Consider the following 16,909-nt stretch of genomic DNA (forward strand, 5'->3'; position numbering starts at 1 on the left):
GGTCATGGGGCTGTCGTAGCGCGCCAGGCCCCGCAGGGAGGAGGCACTCTGCCACCAGCTGGCTGTGTGACCTTCTCATCACCAGACCCTCTCTGTGCCGTGAACGAAGAGGCTTTTCTGGACCCAGTAGGGTCTGTATGTGCATATGTGTACATATAAAACCCAGGACCAAGTGACTCTTGTTCACGGGGTGGCACAGACTAGGCACTTAATAAAAAATGTCGAAGGAAGCCAGGTGTGGGATTACGTGCCTGCAAACCCAGTACTTGGGAGGCTCGGATGGGAGGATCTCAGGTTTGAGGTCAGCCTCACACTTAGCGAGACCGTCAGCAATTTAGTGAGACCTCATTTCAAAGATAAAAAATAAATAAAATGGTCTGGGGGAGCCGGGGATGGTGGCGCACTCCTGTAATGCCGGTACGAGGGAGGCTGAGATAGGGGGATCGCAGGTTCGAAGTCGGTCTCAGCAATTTAGTGAGGGCTCTCAGCAAACCTAGCGAGACCCTGTTTCCAAATAAGAAATAAATTCTGGCTAGGGGTGAAGCTCAGAGGTTGAAGGCCCCTGGATTTATTCCCCTCCACCTGCCACCAAAAATAAAAAAAAAAAAAAGAGCTAAGGACCAGCACTCTGGGTCCAGATCGCCTGGGTTCAAATCTCTGCCGCTTAGAAGCAGCTGTGTGACAGAGGCCGGCATGGCTGCTGAACAGACTCGGCGCGCAGGACGCCGGAGGTGAGAAGCTCACCTAAGCCATCACTGTGCCGAGGGGAGAAGCCGCGGCTGGAGGACAAGTGTGCAGGTGGGGAACGGGCAGGTGCCAAGGCCCGGGGGTACAAGAGCGAGCTTCCGAGCCAGGGCAAGGAAGCAGAGCAGGGCGGGTGGTGGAGGGCTTTGGAGCCGCCGGGCAGAGGCCTGGATTTCAGTCCAGGTGCCGCTGGAGGTTAGCGGAGGTTTTTTTTTTTTTTTTTTTTTTACCTTATTATTATTATTATTAATTTTTTTTTTTGGGTGGTACTGGGAATTGAGCCCAGGGGCATTCTACCTCTGAACTACACCTTCAGCCCTATTTTTTTTATTTTGAAGCAGGGTCTCACTAAGTAGCTGAGGCACGAATCTGCGACCTTCCTGTCTCCCGGGTACCTCCCGGGTACTGGGATGACAAGCGTGCACCACCATGCCCGGCTAAGCAGAGGGTTTCCATCAGAAAGTGTTTCTTGGACCCCGGCGTGGTGGCGTGGTACACTTGGGAGGCTGAGACAGGAGGATCACAGGTTTGAGGCCAGCCTCAGCAACTGAGCTGGCCTTGGCAGCAGGAGCACCATTCGGGAGCACCGTGGGCAGACTTCAGACCCATCACAGCCACTACGACTCACACTCGCTCGCCGACGCGCTGGGGCTGCCGCTGCGCCCGGCCTGACACCTGCCCCGCACCTGAGCCCCAGCCTCGGCTCGCAGGAGTCCACTGTCTGTCTTTCCCACGAGGCTGGCACTGTGTGTACGTCTGTCTGTCTGTCTGTCTTTCCCATCAGGCTGTGAGCACCATGAGGGCAGGTGTCACACTGGTACACAGCAGGTGCCAAATAAACCATGGCCTCGGAACCAGGCAGGACAGCGGGGCTGTGCGTCTGTGCAGGGGTGCGGCCGGAGGAGCCAGGGCACGTGGAAAGCTTGGGGCCTGAATGCCAGCTGCCCAGCGCGGGCCCTGCATGGGACGCGTCCTGCCCGCTCCCTGCCTGGTCCCCATGCTAGCTAGAAAATGCCGCCAAAGCCACTGCGCCTGCGCAGGAGGGGGCGGCAGCCCCGCCCAGGGCACCCCAGGGTCACAGCCCAGGGCACCCCAGGGTCACAGCCCAGGGTGAGGGTGGGCTGTGGGCCTGGAACGTTCTATCCCGTGAGGGAGCCTGGAACCCAGAGGGAGATTCACAGAATGATCATGACCACACGCCCCAAGCTGTCCATCTGCCCTGGGGGGGGGGCACTGCGTTCACCCTCCTTTTGCAGACAGGGAAACTGAGGCTCACCAAGGGGCTGTTTTTGTACTCCACCCCGGTGCCAGTTGCGTAAGGACACGCTCTCCTACCTGCAAAGAGCACGTGCCAGGTGGAGAGAGCCCACTGTGCCCTGGGCCGGGAGGGCAGGAACCGGGAACAAGGAGGTGAGCGCTGGAGGCAGGGGCCTAAGGGGCAGGGCACCCGCCTGGAGTCCCAGCACGTGGGAGGCTGAGACAGAAGGATCGCAGTTTTGGGGCCAGTCTCAGCAATTTAGCGAGATCTCTCTCTCTCTCTCTCTCTCTCTCTCTCTCTCTCTCTCTCTCTTTTTTTAAAGTGCTGGGTGAGGTGGCACACGTTTGTAATCCCAGCATTTGGACCCTGTTTCAAAATAAAAAATAGGGCTGGCCATGGTCAGGAGCCCGGACGTCACAGGATGGACCCGCCCTGGCGGCCTAATCTCCCCGCCGCCCGCCCGCACAGCCTTGCCCAATGCGGCCCCTTAAAAGGCTTGTAAATTTCATACCCGAGTGTCCGGCCTGGCGCCTGCGCTGACTAATTGTTGTTAAATGTGCGGGAATGCCGGCGCCCCAAGCCAGGCCATCGCTCTTCCCAGCCCGGCCCGGCCCATTCCTCTGCGGGGGGAAAGCGTACAAGACTCGCGCGAGGCCAGAAAGCCATTCGTGTCAAAAGGATCAATAACAGAGAAATAAAGCAGGAGAATTCTAGTTAAAGGGAATGTCATATAAATATGTGGCTCACGTCCATGATTCCAAGATTAAAAAAATCAATCAATAGCGTTCTTTAGATGATGTTATTTCTAATGAAAAATACCCGGAACAACTGCAAATAACTGCTTAACTGGGAGGGGGAGGCATTAATAATTTACTTTATAAGGCATATGGTACTGAAGGAGAGCGGATCGCGCCTGGTTCTTAATTTGGTTGTAATACGGCGTGACAGGTTCAATGACGCTTTGGTAGGTGCTTAATATAAAGTTCTGAAGGATGACCAGGTTCAGTGTAGCTTTTACCCCAGGCTAGCGCGGGCCGCAGTGGGCCGCGACTCCGTCAAGGCAGCCAAGGAGACGGCCACCATCAAGTCACCCTATCACCCGAGAGGATGCGCGCGCTGGGGGCAGCAGGGGGTGCGGGAGGCTGCCCGTTGCATCTGAATCAAGCGGTGGCGCCCGGTTTATTGAGAACTTACCATGTAAGTGCCAAACCGTGGACCTGGTACGCACGCCCGAGCTTGAGTCTTACCTCCGTGTACGCAGTGGGTTTCTCTGGCAGGTTTTGCACGAAGGAAGGAATCAGCCAGGTCACAGCTGCGGGGCGCGGTCCTGGAGGAGGGACGAGGTCCTCTCCAGCCCTGGAGGAGGCTCGGCTCCTCCGGGCCCCAGCCTTCCAGGCTGAGGTGTGTCCCGGGCCTCTGCTCAGCCGGGGAGGAGCTGTGGGCCTCGGGCCAGCGGGTCACTGTCTCTGAGCTTGGCAGGAGGGATCCGTGTGACTTGGCCTGTGTCTTCTTCTCTGCCGTCCATCGTCCCCGAGTGCCCTCCGTGGCGGGCTTTCCCAATGTCTATAAGACATTCCTTCCTGCTGTCTCCACTTAGAGACGGAAGGAGTGGAGGCCCAGAGAGGTGAGGCCACTTGCCCAGCGCCACCAGCCAGGCCGCCGTGGAGCTTGGGACGGAGGCCCGGCCGACTTGGCTCCAGACCCCGCGCTGCCTCGAGGCTCAGGTGCCCGGGCGGGTCCCACTGCTCAGCGGGACCGTGCCCCCTGGTTAGGACCACGTGGAGGGGGTGCCCACTCACAACAGGACCGCGGAGATCCCAGGGAAAGTAGTTTGGGGAGAGAGAGAATTTCACACCAGGGATGGTTGGGAGAAGGACGAGGAGCCCCGTGGAGGGGGTCTCGGGGACAGGACGGCAGAGCTGGGTGGGACCTCCCGGAGGAGGGCTTCTCTCCACGGCCCCCACAGGAGGTCTGACCTGAGACCTGCACCTGAGACACGCAAGCAGTCGCTGTGGAAACTCCCCTTGGGGGGGCGAGGCCCGCCAGGACCCCCGCAGGCGGCCGGGGCAGGAGGGAGGCCCAGCCCCCTGCCCTGCTGGCTGGACCGGAATACCGCGACCATGACCACAGCAGGTCAGGCCTCGAACGGGGACCCCGAAACCCACACGCACGGGGCCAGGGAAGCGTCTCCCACGTTGCACGCGGACGGCGCAGTGGAGAGCGAAGGGCTGGACCTGGTTGGAGGTAACTGTGGACAACAGTCTGCGCATGCCAAGGACCGCCTTAGCCAGGGGCCGGTCTTGGCTGGCCCCGCCCCGGCCTACGACCCCGCCCACCGCGGCCCCACCCACCGACCGCGCCTTCCCGTCACCTGGCCCCGCCCACCTGCCTCATGACCCACCCAGCCACGCCTCTACGTCACCTGGCCCCGCCCTACTGTTCCCTTGACCCCGCCCGCCGCGGCCCCACCCACCCACCCCCCTCCACATGGCCGCCCCCACCACCATCTCCGTCCTGCTCGGCCCGACCACGCCCACCAATGGCCCCACCCACTCGGCCACGCTCAGGCCACATGGCCCCGCCCACATGGTCCCTTCCACACGACCCTGCCCTCCCAGACCCCGCCCCATCGCACACAGCCCCGCCCCTCTCAGCCCCGCCCCTCCCGGGCCCGCCCCCAGAGGCAGCTAGACCCCCTCCTGCCTTCTTGCCAATCCCTCCCTGTTGCGACTTGACTTGACCGAGCTCCTCGGCCGGCCGGCAGGACTTGTACTGGGCCTGCTCTGTTTATCTTTTGAGGTCCTGGGGATTGAACCCAGGGCGTTCCACCTCCAAGCCATAGCCACAGCCTTTTTTGTTTCTTTAGTTGTGAAACTCTCACCGAGTTGCTGAGAGTTTCGCTAAGCTGCTGAGGCTGGTCTCCATCCCGTGAGCCTCCTGCTTCAGCCTCCCAAGTACTGAGAGGACAGGTGCGCGCCTCCACGCCCGGCTGGGAGAGGGAGGCCAAGGCCTGCCGCAGGCTGATTGGGGGCAGGGGCTGGGCGAGGGAGCGGGAGGACAGGAAGGCAGGCCTCGCGGGCAGGCCCGGGGCGTTCTGTCCCCATGGAGACGCTCAGAAGCCCCACTTCCACTCTGCCGGCCGAGTGGGATGACCGGCTCGGTGCACGGTCCTCTCCCAGGAAGGGGCGATGTGGCGGCCCTCGGTGGACCTCCAGCCGGGGTGGTGGCGCAGTCTGTGACCCCAGTACTGAGGAGGCTGAGATGGGAGGATCGCGGGCTCAAGGACAGTATAGCAAGTAGTGAGACTCTTGGCAACTTAGCAAGCCTCTGTTTGAAAATAAAAATAAAGCCGGGTGTGGTGGCACACGCTTGTCATCCCAGCATTTGGGAGGCTGAGACCGGAGGATCACGGTTCGCGGACAGCCTCAGCTACTTAGTGAGGCCCTCCGCAACTCAGTGAGACCCGGTTTCAAAATAAAGAATAAAAAATAGGGCAGGGGGTGTAGCTCGGAGGTCGAATGCCCCTGGGTTCCATCCCCAGATCCGCAAAAAAAAAAAAAGAAAAGTGGTTAAAAAATAAAAATAAAATAGGGCTGGGGGCATAGCTTGGAGGTAGAGTGGCCCTGGGTTCAACCCCAGGACCACACACACACACATGTGTGTGCACACGTGTGCACACAGACTCCAGGTCCCGCAGGGGAGTTTGAACGCACGAGGCAGATGTGAATGAGATGGGGGAAGCTTTGAGAAGCAGGCAGGAGCTCTCTTGGGCTCCAGGACAATCCCAATCTCAGGGTCTCGGCTCCAGGGACAGTCCCGGGCGGCAGGGACGTTGGCCCTCCATCCCAGGACCCTCCCCCAACCCTCACCGTAGGCGCCCTGCGGGTGGCCTGCAGGGTGCCCGGCAGAGGGTGGCGCTGCCTTCTCTGGGAAGTCCATCTGGGCCCTGCATAGACGTTTGCCGTCCCTTCTGCCAAGACGGGTGGAGGTGACGCCAGGTTGTGACTTTCGCCAGGCTAGCATCGAGAACCTCCCTGATGTACCGCGGGGATTCCATAAATTCCTAGCGGTGGCCCTGCCACAGGGCCGAGAGGGAGAACGTTCTAGGCCCCAGGCAACCGGACACACCCCAGGACTCAGGTCAGATGCGCGATGCGCTTCTGGCTAGGAAACAGGCCCATACACTCAGCGTAACTAACTTGCCAAGGTCACACAAGGTCACCGGTGTCAGGCTGGGGCTCAGATCACAGGTGTCCGGCTACCTCACCCTCCTGCCTCCCCTGTCGACTGGTTTCAGTTCCCATCAGGCCCGGGCGAACCTCTCTGTTCAGTGCAGTCCAAAGCGTTTTCCAGCCTGCAGGCCGTTCCCCCACGAGGGAAGAGGGATATTCAGTAGTGGGGGCCTCTGTGACTCGGGAGAGTGTTTGCCCCACGGAATATTTCCAGGGACTTTTTCCTGCTGGGTGGGAGGAGAAGGAGGAGGCACAGAAAATCCCCGGGCCTGGCCCTGCAGCCTTTCAAGCCAGGCCCGCGCACCCGCTGCTTGGAAAAGTCTCACCTTGAATTCAGCCTCCCCAAACTTTTAATTTAGATGTTTTCATCTCTCTCTCCAAGTAAAAATAAGTTTAAAATAATGACTGTAATAAATGAAGGTAATTAATTGTAGTTTGTTGCTTTACTGTCTAGTCAGCTTAATTTTACCTTTTCAACTAATAATGAGAAAATAATTTTCGTGCTCGGAGGGTTAATGATATGTAACTGTGAGAACCACTAATTGCGTGTTGCGATTCATCCATCAACAACCCCATCTGTGCGACTTGATTATGTTTGCTAAATTATTGCTTTGAATTATCTTTCATAAAGCAACTTTTGTAATTAGCGGGGCTTTCGTCTTGTTCTTTTCTCTGCGTGCAAGGGTATTCAAACTTTGGCCATTTCAAGCTGTCTCCATTAAAGCCACCTTCTTTGGCTTTGTTTTCTTCCCGAGCAGGGAAAATAAAAATTGTCCTACCAGCAATCAAGGCAGAAAGAGACTCTTCCTTGATTCACAGCAGGGCAAATTTGCTTCTTTTTAACCCCCTTCCACTAGCATGAAAAAAGACTAAGGAAAAGAAAAAAAAAAAAGACTGGTGCATATACAGTCTAAAGAGAGAAACCGGGCGCCCAGAGTCTTTATCTACTGGGGCTGAAATTCAGGAAGAAACCTGGGTCTGGCATCTCCACCCCAGGGCGGGAGGCAGGAATGGCGGGCGGGGTTTTCAGCCGCTGGAGCCTTTTCTGGGCTGGTTTCTGTGACCTGGGATGGTGTTTGCCCCAGGGGATATTTCCAGGAGGTGATTAATGCCCACATGGGAATCCGCAGCGCCCGCCCGGAGCCCGGAGCCCGGTGGATGGAGAAGGGAAAGCGGGATGAAGAATGGGCTCTCATTAAAAAAATTAAAATGAATAAGCCGGGCGTGGTGGAGCACGCTTGTCATCCCAGCATTCGGGAGGCTGAGACCTGGAGGATCGCGGTTCGCGGACAGCCTCAGCTACTTAGCGAGGCCCTCTGCAGCTCAGTGAGACCCGGTTTCAAAATAAAGAATAAAAAATAGGGCAGGGGGTGTAGCTCGGAGGTCAAAAGCCCCTGGGTTCCATCCCTAAACCCGCAAAAAAAAAAAAAAAAAAAAGAAAATCATATTTGGGTTCTGAACAGCCCGTGCGTGAGCAGCTCACTGGGAAGCGAGAGCTTGTCTGGCGCTGGGAGGGACAGGGAGGTCTTGGCTTAGTCTGTAACGATTGGCAAAGGCCGGGTTTGGAGTTCAGATTCCAGACAGATGCGGTCTTTTGAATGTGTTAGAGGGACAACAGGAGGCCCTCCCATGAAAATTGACCAAGTTATCCGAAAATCCTCAGTCATTAAATGATCTTCTAGCTGACAAGCCACTTGGGTTTGGGACAAGTTTTTTCCTCTGTCTTTCCCTCCAGCCCCATTAGGACTCTCCCCCCAGCACTTCTTGGACAGCAGCTGTGTTCCAGACACCCTGCCCCCGCCTCGCACCTGCTTAGCTCTTTCAGTTCCTGTGGTCGGCCTCGCCGGCCAGAGACGGAGTGCTGAAGTCCAGAGAGGTTAAGGAACTGTCCCTGAGCTGCACAGCCAGCTTAAGGAGCAGGGCTGAGTCAAAGGAGGCCTGAGCTCAATCTGCTTGTGGTTCCGCGGTGCTAGTTTTCCCGTCATGGCCCACACCTGATGTTTAATTCCTTCTTCTGTTGGAAGGGTGACAGAGATCATGACTGCATCCTATGGGCAGAGAGCTGGCTTCCCCTCCTCCTCCTCCTCCTCCTCCTCCTCCTCCTCCTCCTCCTCCTCCTTTTCCATCTACTGGGAATTGAACCCAGGGGCATTCTACTTCTGCGCTATACCACCAGCCCTCTTTTATTATTTTTATTTATTATTTATTATTTTTATTTATTTTTTTGCGGGTCTGGGGATGGAACCCAGGGGCATTTGACCTCCGAGCTACACCCCCTGCCCTATTTTTTATTCTTTATTTTGAAACCGGGTCTCAGTGAGTTGCAGAGGGCCTCACTAAGTAGCTGAGGCTGGCCGTGAACCGCGATCCTCCGGTCTCAGCCTCCCGAATGCTGGGATGACAAGCGTGCGCCACCACGCCTGGCCAAGTACTGGGATTATAGGTATGTGCCACGTGCCTAGCCGAAAGTCGCCTTCTTTGGGATAAAAAGCTTTGCACGTAGGGAGGAGGCGATGCGAGCCCGGCCCTAGCAGAGGCCGGTCGGGCTGTGCTAGGGCTCACTGATGACAGAAACAGCCGCCACCGTGACTTCCAACACTGTCTAGTATTAACTCTGCTCTTTCTCAATCACACCCTAAGAAGCAGGTCTAGCTATGACCCATTTTACAGACAGGGAAACTGAGGCAGAAAGGGAAGCAGGAAGGAGGGGCCCACCTCCTGGGCCAGCCGAACCAGCAGACAATCTCAGAAGCCCAGTCACGAAGCCAAACGACGGGGAGAAAGGAGGAGGTTCAAACACATCGGGGGCTCCAGGGAGGTGACAGGCAGGGTTTTCCGAGGACAGCTCGGCGGTGCCTGAGAACCTGGGCCCAACAATGTCAGCTCAGAGAGTCTGGCGAGCAGGAGCCTGCAGCTAACCTGCAAGGCTGCCTCAGGAAGCCAAAGCCGGTGCGGAGGAGCCGCCAGCTCTACCCGCACCTCCTTCCCTGAAATGGGGAACCAAGCCGGAGAGGGGAGGGGCCTGAGGAAGATCTCAGGGCCCGCGCAGTGGACGGAGAGGAGAGTTCTAGAGATCAGACCTGGGAACTCCACCCCCAGAAGAGCCAGCCTGAGCCCCCCTGACCCCTTGGGAGGGCACGCGGAGGGAGGGCAGGCGGCAGCTAACTGTGGTGCGGCAGGGCGGCTGGGGCTGGGGCTTACCTCGGCTTGGAAGCTTCTCAACACAGGAGCCACCATCTCTCTGATTTCCTGAAAGAGAGAGTAGCGGGGATCTCACCACAGCGCCCGAGGGCGGCGTCCCGGGCCTGCTCGTGGGACCTGCCCTCCACGGGGTTCGAGGGCTCACACACGCACAGGGGCGCGCACACGCACGCCGCCAAGGCAGACTCAGCTGGGCCACGCCAACCGCATCGGCCTCGAGTTTTCTTTCCCGAAGGACTTTTCGGAGCCTTTAATATAATTAGTACATTGGGAATTTCAGAGAGAGAGAGAGAGAGAGAGAGAGAGAGAGGAAGTGGCCTATCCCAAATGTATGCTGCAAGGTCATGGAATGAAACTTTTATTTATTTATTTACTTATTTATTTTTTTGGCGGGTCTGGGGATAGAACCCTGGGCATTCTACCTCCAAGCTACACCCCAGCTCCTTTCTTTTCCTTTCTTTCTTTCTTTCTTTCTTTCTTTCTTTCTTTCTTTCCTTTCTTTCTTTCTTTCTGTGGTACTGGGGTTCCTGGAAGCCCTTCTACCTCCGGGGCTACACTCCCAGACACATTTTTTATATTTTTATTTGGAAACAGGGTCTCTTAAGCCAGTGCGGCTGGCTCCGAACCTGCGCGATCTTCCTGTCTCCGCCTCCCAAGCGCGGGGATCACAAGCGTGCCCGCCACGCCCGGCTTTATTCTTTATTTCTGAAACAGGATCTCACTAAGTTGCAGAGGGCCTCATTAAGTAGCTGAGGCTGGCTGCGAATTTACTGCCCCCCTGTCTCAGCCTCTGGAGTACTGGGGTTATAAGCGGTGCACCACCACACCCAGCTATGGAATGGTCTTCTTCTTTTTTTTTTGAGGTTCTGGGGATGGATTTTCCAGGAGCATTCTCCAAGCCTCCAAGCTACAACCCCAGCCCTAGTTTTCATTCTTTATTTTGAAACAGGGTCTCTCTAAGTTGCAGAGGGCCTCACTAAGTAGCCAAGGCTGGCCAGAAACCTGCGTCCTCCTGTCTCAGCCTCCCAAACGCTGGGATGACAAGCGTGCGCCACCGTGCCCAGCTATGGAAAGGTCTTTTATGCAAGGTATCCCAAGTGGTTTATAGGTCATCGCAGGCCATTGTTCACGGGGGGCTGGAGGGGCGGCCCCAATGCTTCGCTCTCAGCACTGTCATCCCAGGTGCTCTGGGAGAGCGTCCATCTTTCAAGGTGTTGCAGGGGGGCTGGATCCTTCAGGTTACTCACTACCGCCTCCCAGTTACCCAGGCGACGGATCAGCAGGGGCCTCAGGCACACAGACTGAGCGGCAGAAGAGGAAAATCAACCCAAACACCCACCAAAGCCCGGCAGCGAGAGGGCAGGAGGGAGGCGGCCTGGGAGAACAGGGCACTGTCTCATGAGGGCGGCACCCCTGGGCACGGCCCTCCGGAAGCAAGAGCTGCCGATCAATCGGTGTCCAAAGACGTCCGAGAGCCCTTGCTCAGTGATCGTCTGTGATGCTAAAAACTGGTAACTTACTGGAAAGTTAGTGTGTGTGTGTGTGTGTGTGTGTGTGTGTGTGTAAAATGCTGAGGATTGGACCTGGCGGCATTAACCTCCATGTAGCCCCAGTTCTTTTCTTTTCTTTTCTTTTCTTTTCTTTTCTTTTCTTTTCTTTTCTTTCCTCCCTCCCTCCCTCCCTCCCTCCCTCCCTCCCGCCCTCCTTCCCTCTCTCTCTCTTTTTGCGGAACTGGGGATGGAACCCAGGGGCGGTCTACCTCCAAGCTATACTCCCAGCCCTATTTTTTATTCTTGATTTTGAAACAGCGTCTCACTGAGTTGCAGAGGGCCTCGCTAAGTAGCTGAAGCTGGCCACAGACCTGAGATCCTCCTGTCTCAGCCTCCCAAGTACTGGGATTACCAACAAGCATGTGCCACCACGCTTGGCTTTTATTTTATTTTTTATTTTTGAAAAAGGTCTCACTAGAGCCGGGCTTGGCGGCACACACTTGCAATCCCAGTATTTGGGAGGCTGAAACAGGAGGATCCCAGGTTTGTGGCCAGTTTCAGCTACTTAGTGAGGCCCTTTGCAACTCAGTGAGACCCTGTTTCTTTCTTTTCTTTTCTTTTTTTTTTGGTGGTACTGGGGTTCCTGGAAGCCCTTCTATCTCCAGGCTACACTCTCAGACCTATTTTATATTTTATTTGGAAACGGGGTCTCTTAAGCCAGCGCGGCTGGCTTCTAACCTGTGCGATCCTCCTGTCTCCGCCTCCCAAGCGCGGGGATTACAAGCGTGCGCCACCACGCCCGGCGAGACCCTGTTTCAAAGTAAAGAATAAAAAATAGGGTTGGGGGTGTAGCTCGGAGGTAGAATGCCCCTGGGTTCCATCCCCAGACCCACGTGCGTGCACACACACACACACACACACACACACACACGTCTCCATCTCTGAGTCTCTCGCTACATTTTTGAGGCTGTCCTCTAACCTGCAATCTTCCTGTCACAGCCTCCCAAGTGTGGGTGTGTGCTACCACGCCAGGCTGCAAGACTAGACAGACCAAACAAATGAGCGGAGACTCCTGGTCCATCTCTCCAGGCCCCCCTGAATTTGCAGATGGGGATACAGAGACCCCAAGGAGGGCTGATGGCTCCGGGTCTCCCGACTCTCCCCACACAGGTGAGTTTATGGGATTCAAATCTGAGAGCCACCCGGGGGGAGTCTGACGGGGCTTTGGGCCGATACCGACCCTTTCTGGAAGCCCCCAGCCCTGTCGGCTTAACTGCGGGGGAGCCAGGCGAGGGGGGGAGGAGCAGGTGAGCCGGCACCGGCCAGACGACGCTCTTAAATAAAGCCTTGGCACGACTCTTCTATCAGCAGAGATGCGTTCCAAATATGAGAATTTTCGGAGCCATGACCATAATAGGAGTGGAAACTTATTCCTCCTAATTACATAATTGCATAATTATGCAGTATTAAAATTATGTAAGTCAAACTCAGAGACTTAAAACCTGGCCTGGATTCCCCTCATCATCGGGGGGTACCCTGGGCTGTGAGCAGGAGGACGGGACGGAGGGTCAACGTGGACCGGAGGGCCGGCGAGGAAGCAGGCACCCGAAGGGGCGGGGCTGACGTAGCTCTGACTCCCAGGATGGAGAGTCGACAGGGCCGCAGACACTCTCGATCCGGGGAAACACGGCACCTTAGAGATCAAACTGCGTTGTTCACAAGGGCAGGCGGGGTCCTTGGGTTCAGCTCAGGCTTCTTGGTTCTCGTAGCCAAAGACAGGACACGGCCTTTGTGGGACTGTGCTATGGGGGGTACTAGGACCTGAGATTTTGTTTTTCTTTTTGGTACTAATGATTGAACTCAGGGGTATTCTACCTCCAAGTTACACCCCTAGCCCTAGTCTACTAGTTATTGATTGATTGATTGACTGCGGTGCTGGGGATGGAACCCAGGTGCATTCTACCTCTGAACTACACCCCCAGCCCTATTTTTCAGTCATTTTATTTTTTGAAACAGGGTCTCACTGAGTTGTGAAGGGTCTAAGTAGCTGAGGCTGTCCACAAACCGCGATCCTCCGGTCTCAGCCTCCCAAATGCTGGGATGACAAGCGTGCACCACCATGCCCGGCTAATCCTTTACTTTGAAACAGGGTCTCACTAAGTTGTGGAGGGCCTAAGTAGCCGAGGCTAGCCGTGAACCTGAGATCCTCCTGTCTCAGCCTCCCAAGTACTGGGATTACAACTGGGCACCACCATGCCTGGCTCTACTTTTTAGTTTGAAACAGGGTCTAACTCAGTTGCTGAGGCTGGCCTCGGACCTGCGATCCTCCTGTCTCAGCCTCCTAGGTACTGGGTCCCTATGCCTAAGGCTCAGACTTAAGATTCAGTCCTTGGGTTCCACTCATTTTCAGCCTGCGAACCCACCTGCCCACAGACAGGTTCTGGGTAGATTCTAGCACCCTCTCTTGCCTTCGGAACCAAAGGCATTTCTGACTTGGGTAAGAAGGATTTGTAGGTAAGGGACCGGCTGACGGGCAGGCTTGACCCCTCTGTGCTCACATGGCCGGACTCCTGGCTAAGCCTGTCTCGTCTCCATCTTTCTCTTCCACCAGCAAGACAGCGGCAGGATGCCCCGGAGTGGGGCTACACGGGCCGACTAACTGGTAGAAGCAGAGCCTCCACCTCAATCTCTTTTTCGCGATCGCTCTGACGTGCCACAGTCCTGCAAGGTTATACGGGGTGGGGGGGAAGAGGGGATTTATTTTTCCTAGTTCTGTTTATTCCTGTTCTGTTGTGTTTTTTAATTTCAGAAGCAACAGGGGGGCCTGGCAGAGAAGGGAAAAAGAATTCTCACATTCCCCCCCCGGAGAGAGAGCGGAAACTTGTCTGGGCTAGTCTGCCCCTCCGGGGAGGCCCTCGGTGGCCGGTGGCCGGGGGCTGGTCCTTCTCTGGGCATCCCTGGAGGCGGTGATGGAGACGAGACAGGTGCCTGCCTCCAGAGGTGGCAGCGGGTGTGTAGACGCCCTCTCCCCGAAGCCAATGGAAGAGATATGAAATCAAGAACTCTGTTCAAATTGCCTTTGCCGTCAAGGTCAAGCGCTTGACCTTGATACGAATGTGGAAGGGAAAATAGATGTGGCCCCCCTGTCCCCGAGAACAATGGCTTTAATGGAGAAGCGGTCTGGTCCGCTCCGACTTGAAACAGTACCGCGGAGCCTCGCCGAGAGGCTGGGGGCTGTCATTTTCTCTGTGGCTAATTAGCTTCTTTTCTTGTTAGTCACTTATGTCTACAGTCTCCAAAATATAGTTTGCACGGAGGGGGAAAAAAAATCTGCATTCCTACTGAGTTAATTCTATAACGGCAAATATACTGTACCTCAGGAACATTTTTCTTAAATTCCCGGCGGAGTTCAATTAAATGTTTATGAGAATGTTCACTCTCCTCCTGCCGCGCAGACAGCTCAGAAGCGACGGAATTAAGCTCCTTCTGGAACAATAAAGGAAGAGAGAGAGAGAAAGAGAGAGAGAGAGAGAGAGAGAGAGAAAAGAAAAAGATTTTTTCCCCCTCTCTTTTCCTGTTTTAATCGTCGTACAAAACAGCGTTCCCGAACAAGTTTTTGTAACTCACGGAGCCGAGGAAAGACAAGATATTGACTCCTGGCGCAAATAAATAATTCACAGAGCCGGGGATGCAACGAGAAATCCTGGCTAGCTTTTCCCTTTACTCACTGGAAGTCGGGCCAGATCGATTGTCTCCCATAAACTTGGGTGGAGTATTTTTTTTTTCCCTCTCTATTTCCTCCCCCACCCCCCTGCCCCACCTCCTAAATTTGCAAACGAGCAGTAGCATAAGCTTGTCAGTAACTGTAGAAAACATCTCCAAACCGTGTCAAAATAGCAGAGCGCGCCATATTGTACGGGCCTATTATAGCGTAAGAAAGCGCTGTCGACAGCTTCCATATATCAGAGGCGGGAACCGTTCCAACTACGACTTACTTACACTTAAAGGTTCATAAATACGCCTCTTAAGCGATAGATGGCTTTTTAATTTCAGTAGATTTTGGAAAAATGAAGGTGCCGATAAGAAGCACCGCTGACCTTCGGCGTACGCGCCAGTAAATCATCTAAGGCTCACTTTGCGTGTAAGAAATATTTCACCTAAGACGCCCGGATTCAGCTAAAACGGACCGGGAGGCAGCTCACCTGCTCCGTGCAACGGAGTTTTGCATCAGACCAGAGTTTTGCTGGATGTACGGGCGCGGGAAAACACGGGGAGGGGGCCGGAGGGGGCGCGCACGCACGGCCCGGGCGGCGCCTGCAGGTTGTACGTGTGTATTTGCTCGCCCCTCGCCAGGCGCTCTTCACGCTCACGGTGGCGGTTTCGCGAGGGGTGTGCAATTCCCCGGGAGTTATCACGGATTCCATTTGCATAATTTAAGAAATGCTCTGTTTATGGGGTCCGCTGCTTGCTGGCGCCGTCCTGAGATGGGCTCTATTTTTTTTTTTTTCTGGACCATAACCCGGGGAAGTATTTCTGTATATATCACCCGATTATATTCGCGGCAATCAAGCCTCATAATTTCCTAAATCCGGTGGCGCAATAAATTTCTGCAATCAGATTTATTAAAAACACACGCGCGCAGACGCGGGGAGCGTATTTCCAGGGCGAACTCTTTAATCTAACATGTGTACGATGAGGCCTGGCACCGCGCTGAAAGACCCCATTTGTCATCGCTAATACACATTCATCTCGCAACACAATGAAACATTTCACCATTAGATAATGAAATAAAAGTACTATTAACCCGCTGCAAATCCTCTTCCCTCTTACAGACGAAATGCGTGGTAATTGTCTTATATCATGTCTGAGAGCCGGTAAATCTACTCAATTGTAATTCTCCGTGGCTCTGTGAGCCTAGTACCCCAAACCCGGGATAACTGTCTCTGGTCCCAGAGCCCTAAAGAGCAACCCAGAAGGGATTTTTAGCTCTCGAGAAACATCTACCTTTTGGAGAATCATAAGACACCAAGAGAGACAGTGGAAGCATAGAAGTGGCTATTAAAATGGGAGAGAAGGAGCCAGAGCTCTCCAAGGTGCTGAAACCAATTCATAGTCTCTCCCCCCCCCTCTCTCTCTCTCTCACACACACACACACACACACACACACACACACACACACACACACACATTCTACCTCTGAGCTACACACCCAGCCCTTTTTCTTTGAAAGGGTCTCACTAAATTCTTGAGGGTCTCACTAAGTTGCTAAGGCTGGCCTCAAACCTGTGATCCTTCTATCTCGGCCTCCCAAGTACTAGAATTATAGTACCACACAATGCCCAGCTCTAAAGCCAATTCTTACAGAAGCAACGGGCTCACCCACTTGAGGGCCTCAATCCTGAAAGTCCTACAGACCTTTAAGCCAGGTAAGAAATAAGATATCAAGGGAGAGATTTGGGGTATAGCATTGTTTTTTTGTTGTTGCTTTTTGTTTTATTTTGTTTATTTATTTATTTTTGGTGGTACTGGGGTTCCTGGAAGCCCTTCTACCTCCGGGCTACACTCCCAGACCTATTTTTACATTTTTATTTGGAAACAGGGTCTCCTAAGCCAGCGCGCGCGGCTGGCTTCGAACCTGCACGATCCTCCTGTCTCTGCCTCCCAAGCGCGGGGATTACAAGCGTGCCCACCACACCCGGCTGTTGCTTTTTGTTTCAGTACCGGGGATGGAACCTAGGGGCATTCTACCTCCGAGCTACATCCTCAGACCTATTTTTATCCTTTATTTTGAAACAGGGTCTCACTGAGTTGCGGAGGGCCTCACTAAGTAGCTGAGGCTGGCCGCGAACCGTGATCTTCCTGTCTCAGCCTCCCGTATGCTGGGATTCAAGTGTGCGCCAGCATGTCCAGGTTCTAACATCATTTTAAAACAATCTTAGTTTGAAATATCAAGTTGCTGGGGGGTCGGGGAGACTGGTGTTTTT

At 54.8% G+C, this 16,909-nt stretch overlaps 1 protein-coding gene across 1 annotated transcript in view; it reads right to left on the minus strand.

Moving 5' to 3' along the window:
• The window catches only part of CUX2 (cut like homeobox 2), a gene marked incomplete at both ends in the record, with an annotated part of 201,853 nt that overhangs the window by 55,300 nt on the left and 129,644 nt on the right, over positions 1–16,909 (minus strand). The window contains 2 exons of the mRNA XM_080717572.1: positions 9,436–9,483; positions 14,301–14,411. Coding sequence (XP_080573698.1) covers positions 9,436–9,483; positions 14,301–14,411 — 159 coding nt within the window. The remainder of the gene's footprint in view (positions 1–9,435; positions 9,484–14,300; positions 14,412–16,909) is intronic.

This window comes from Muscardinus avellanarius (assembly GCF_963383645.1).
Source record: "Muscardinus avellanarius genome assembly, chromosome: 21".
Lineage (NCBI taxonomy): Eukaryota > Metazoa > Chordata > Mammalia > Rodentia > Gliridae > Muscardinus > Muscardinus avellanarius.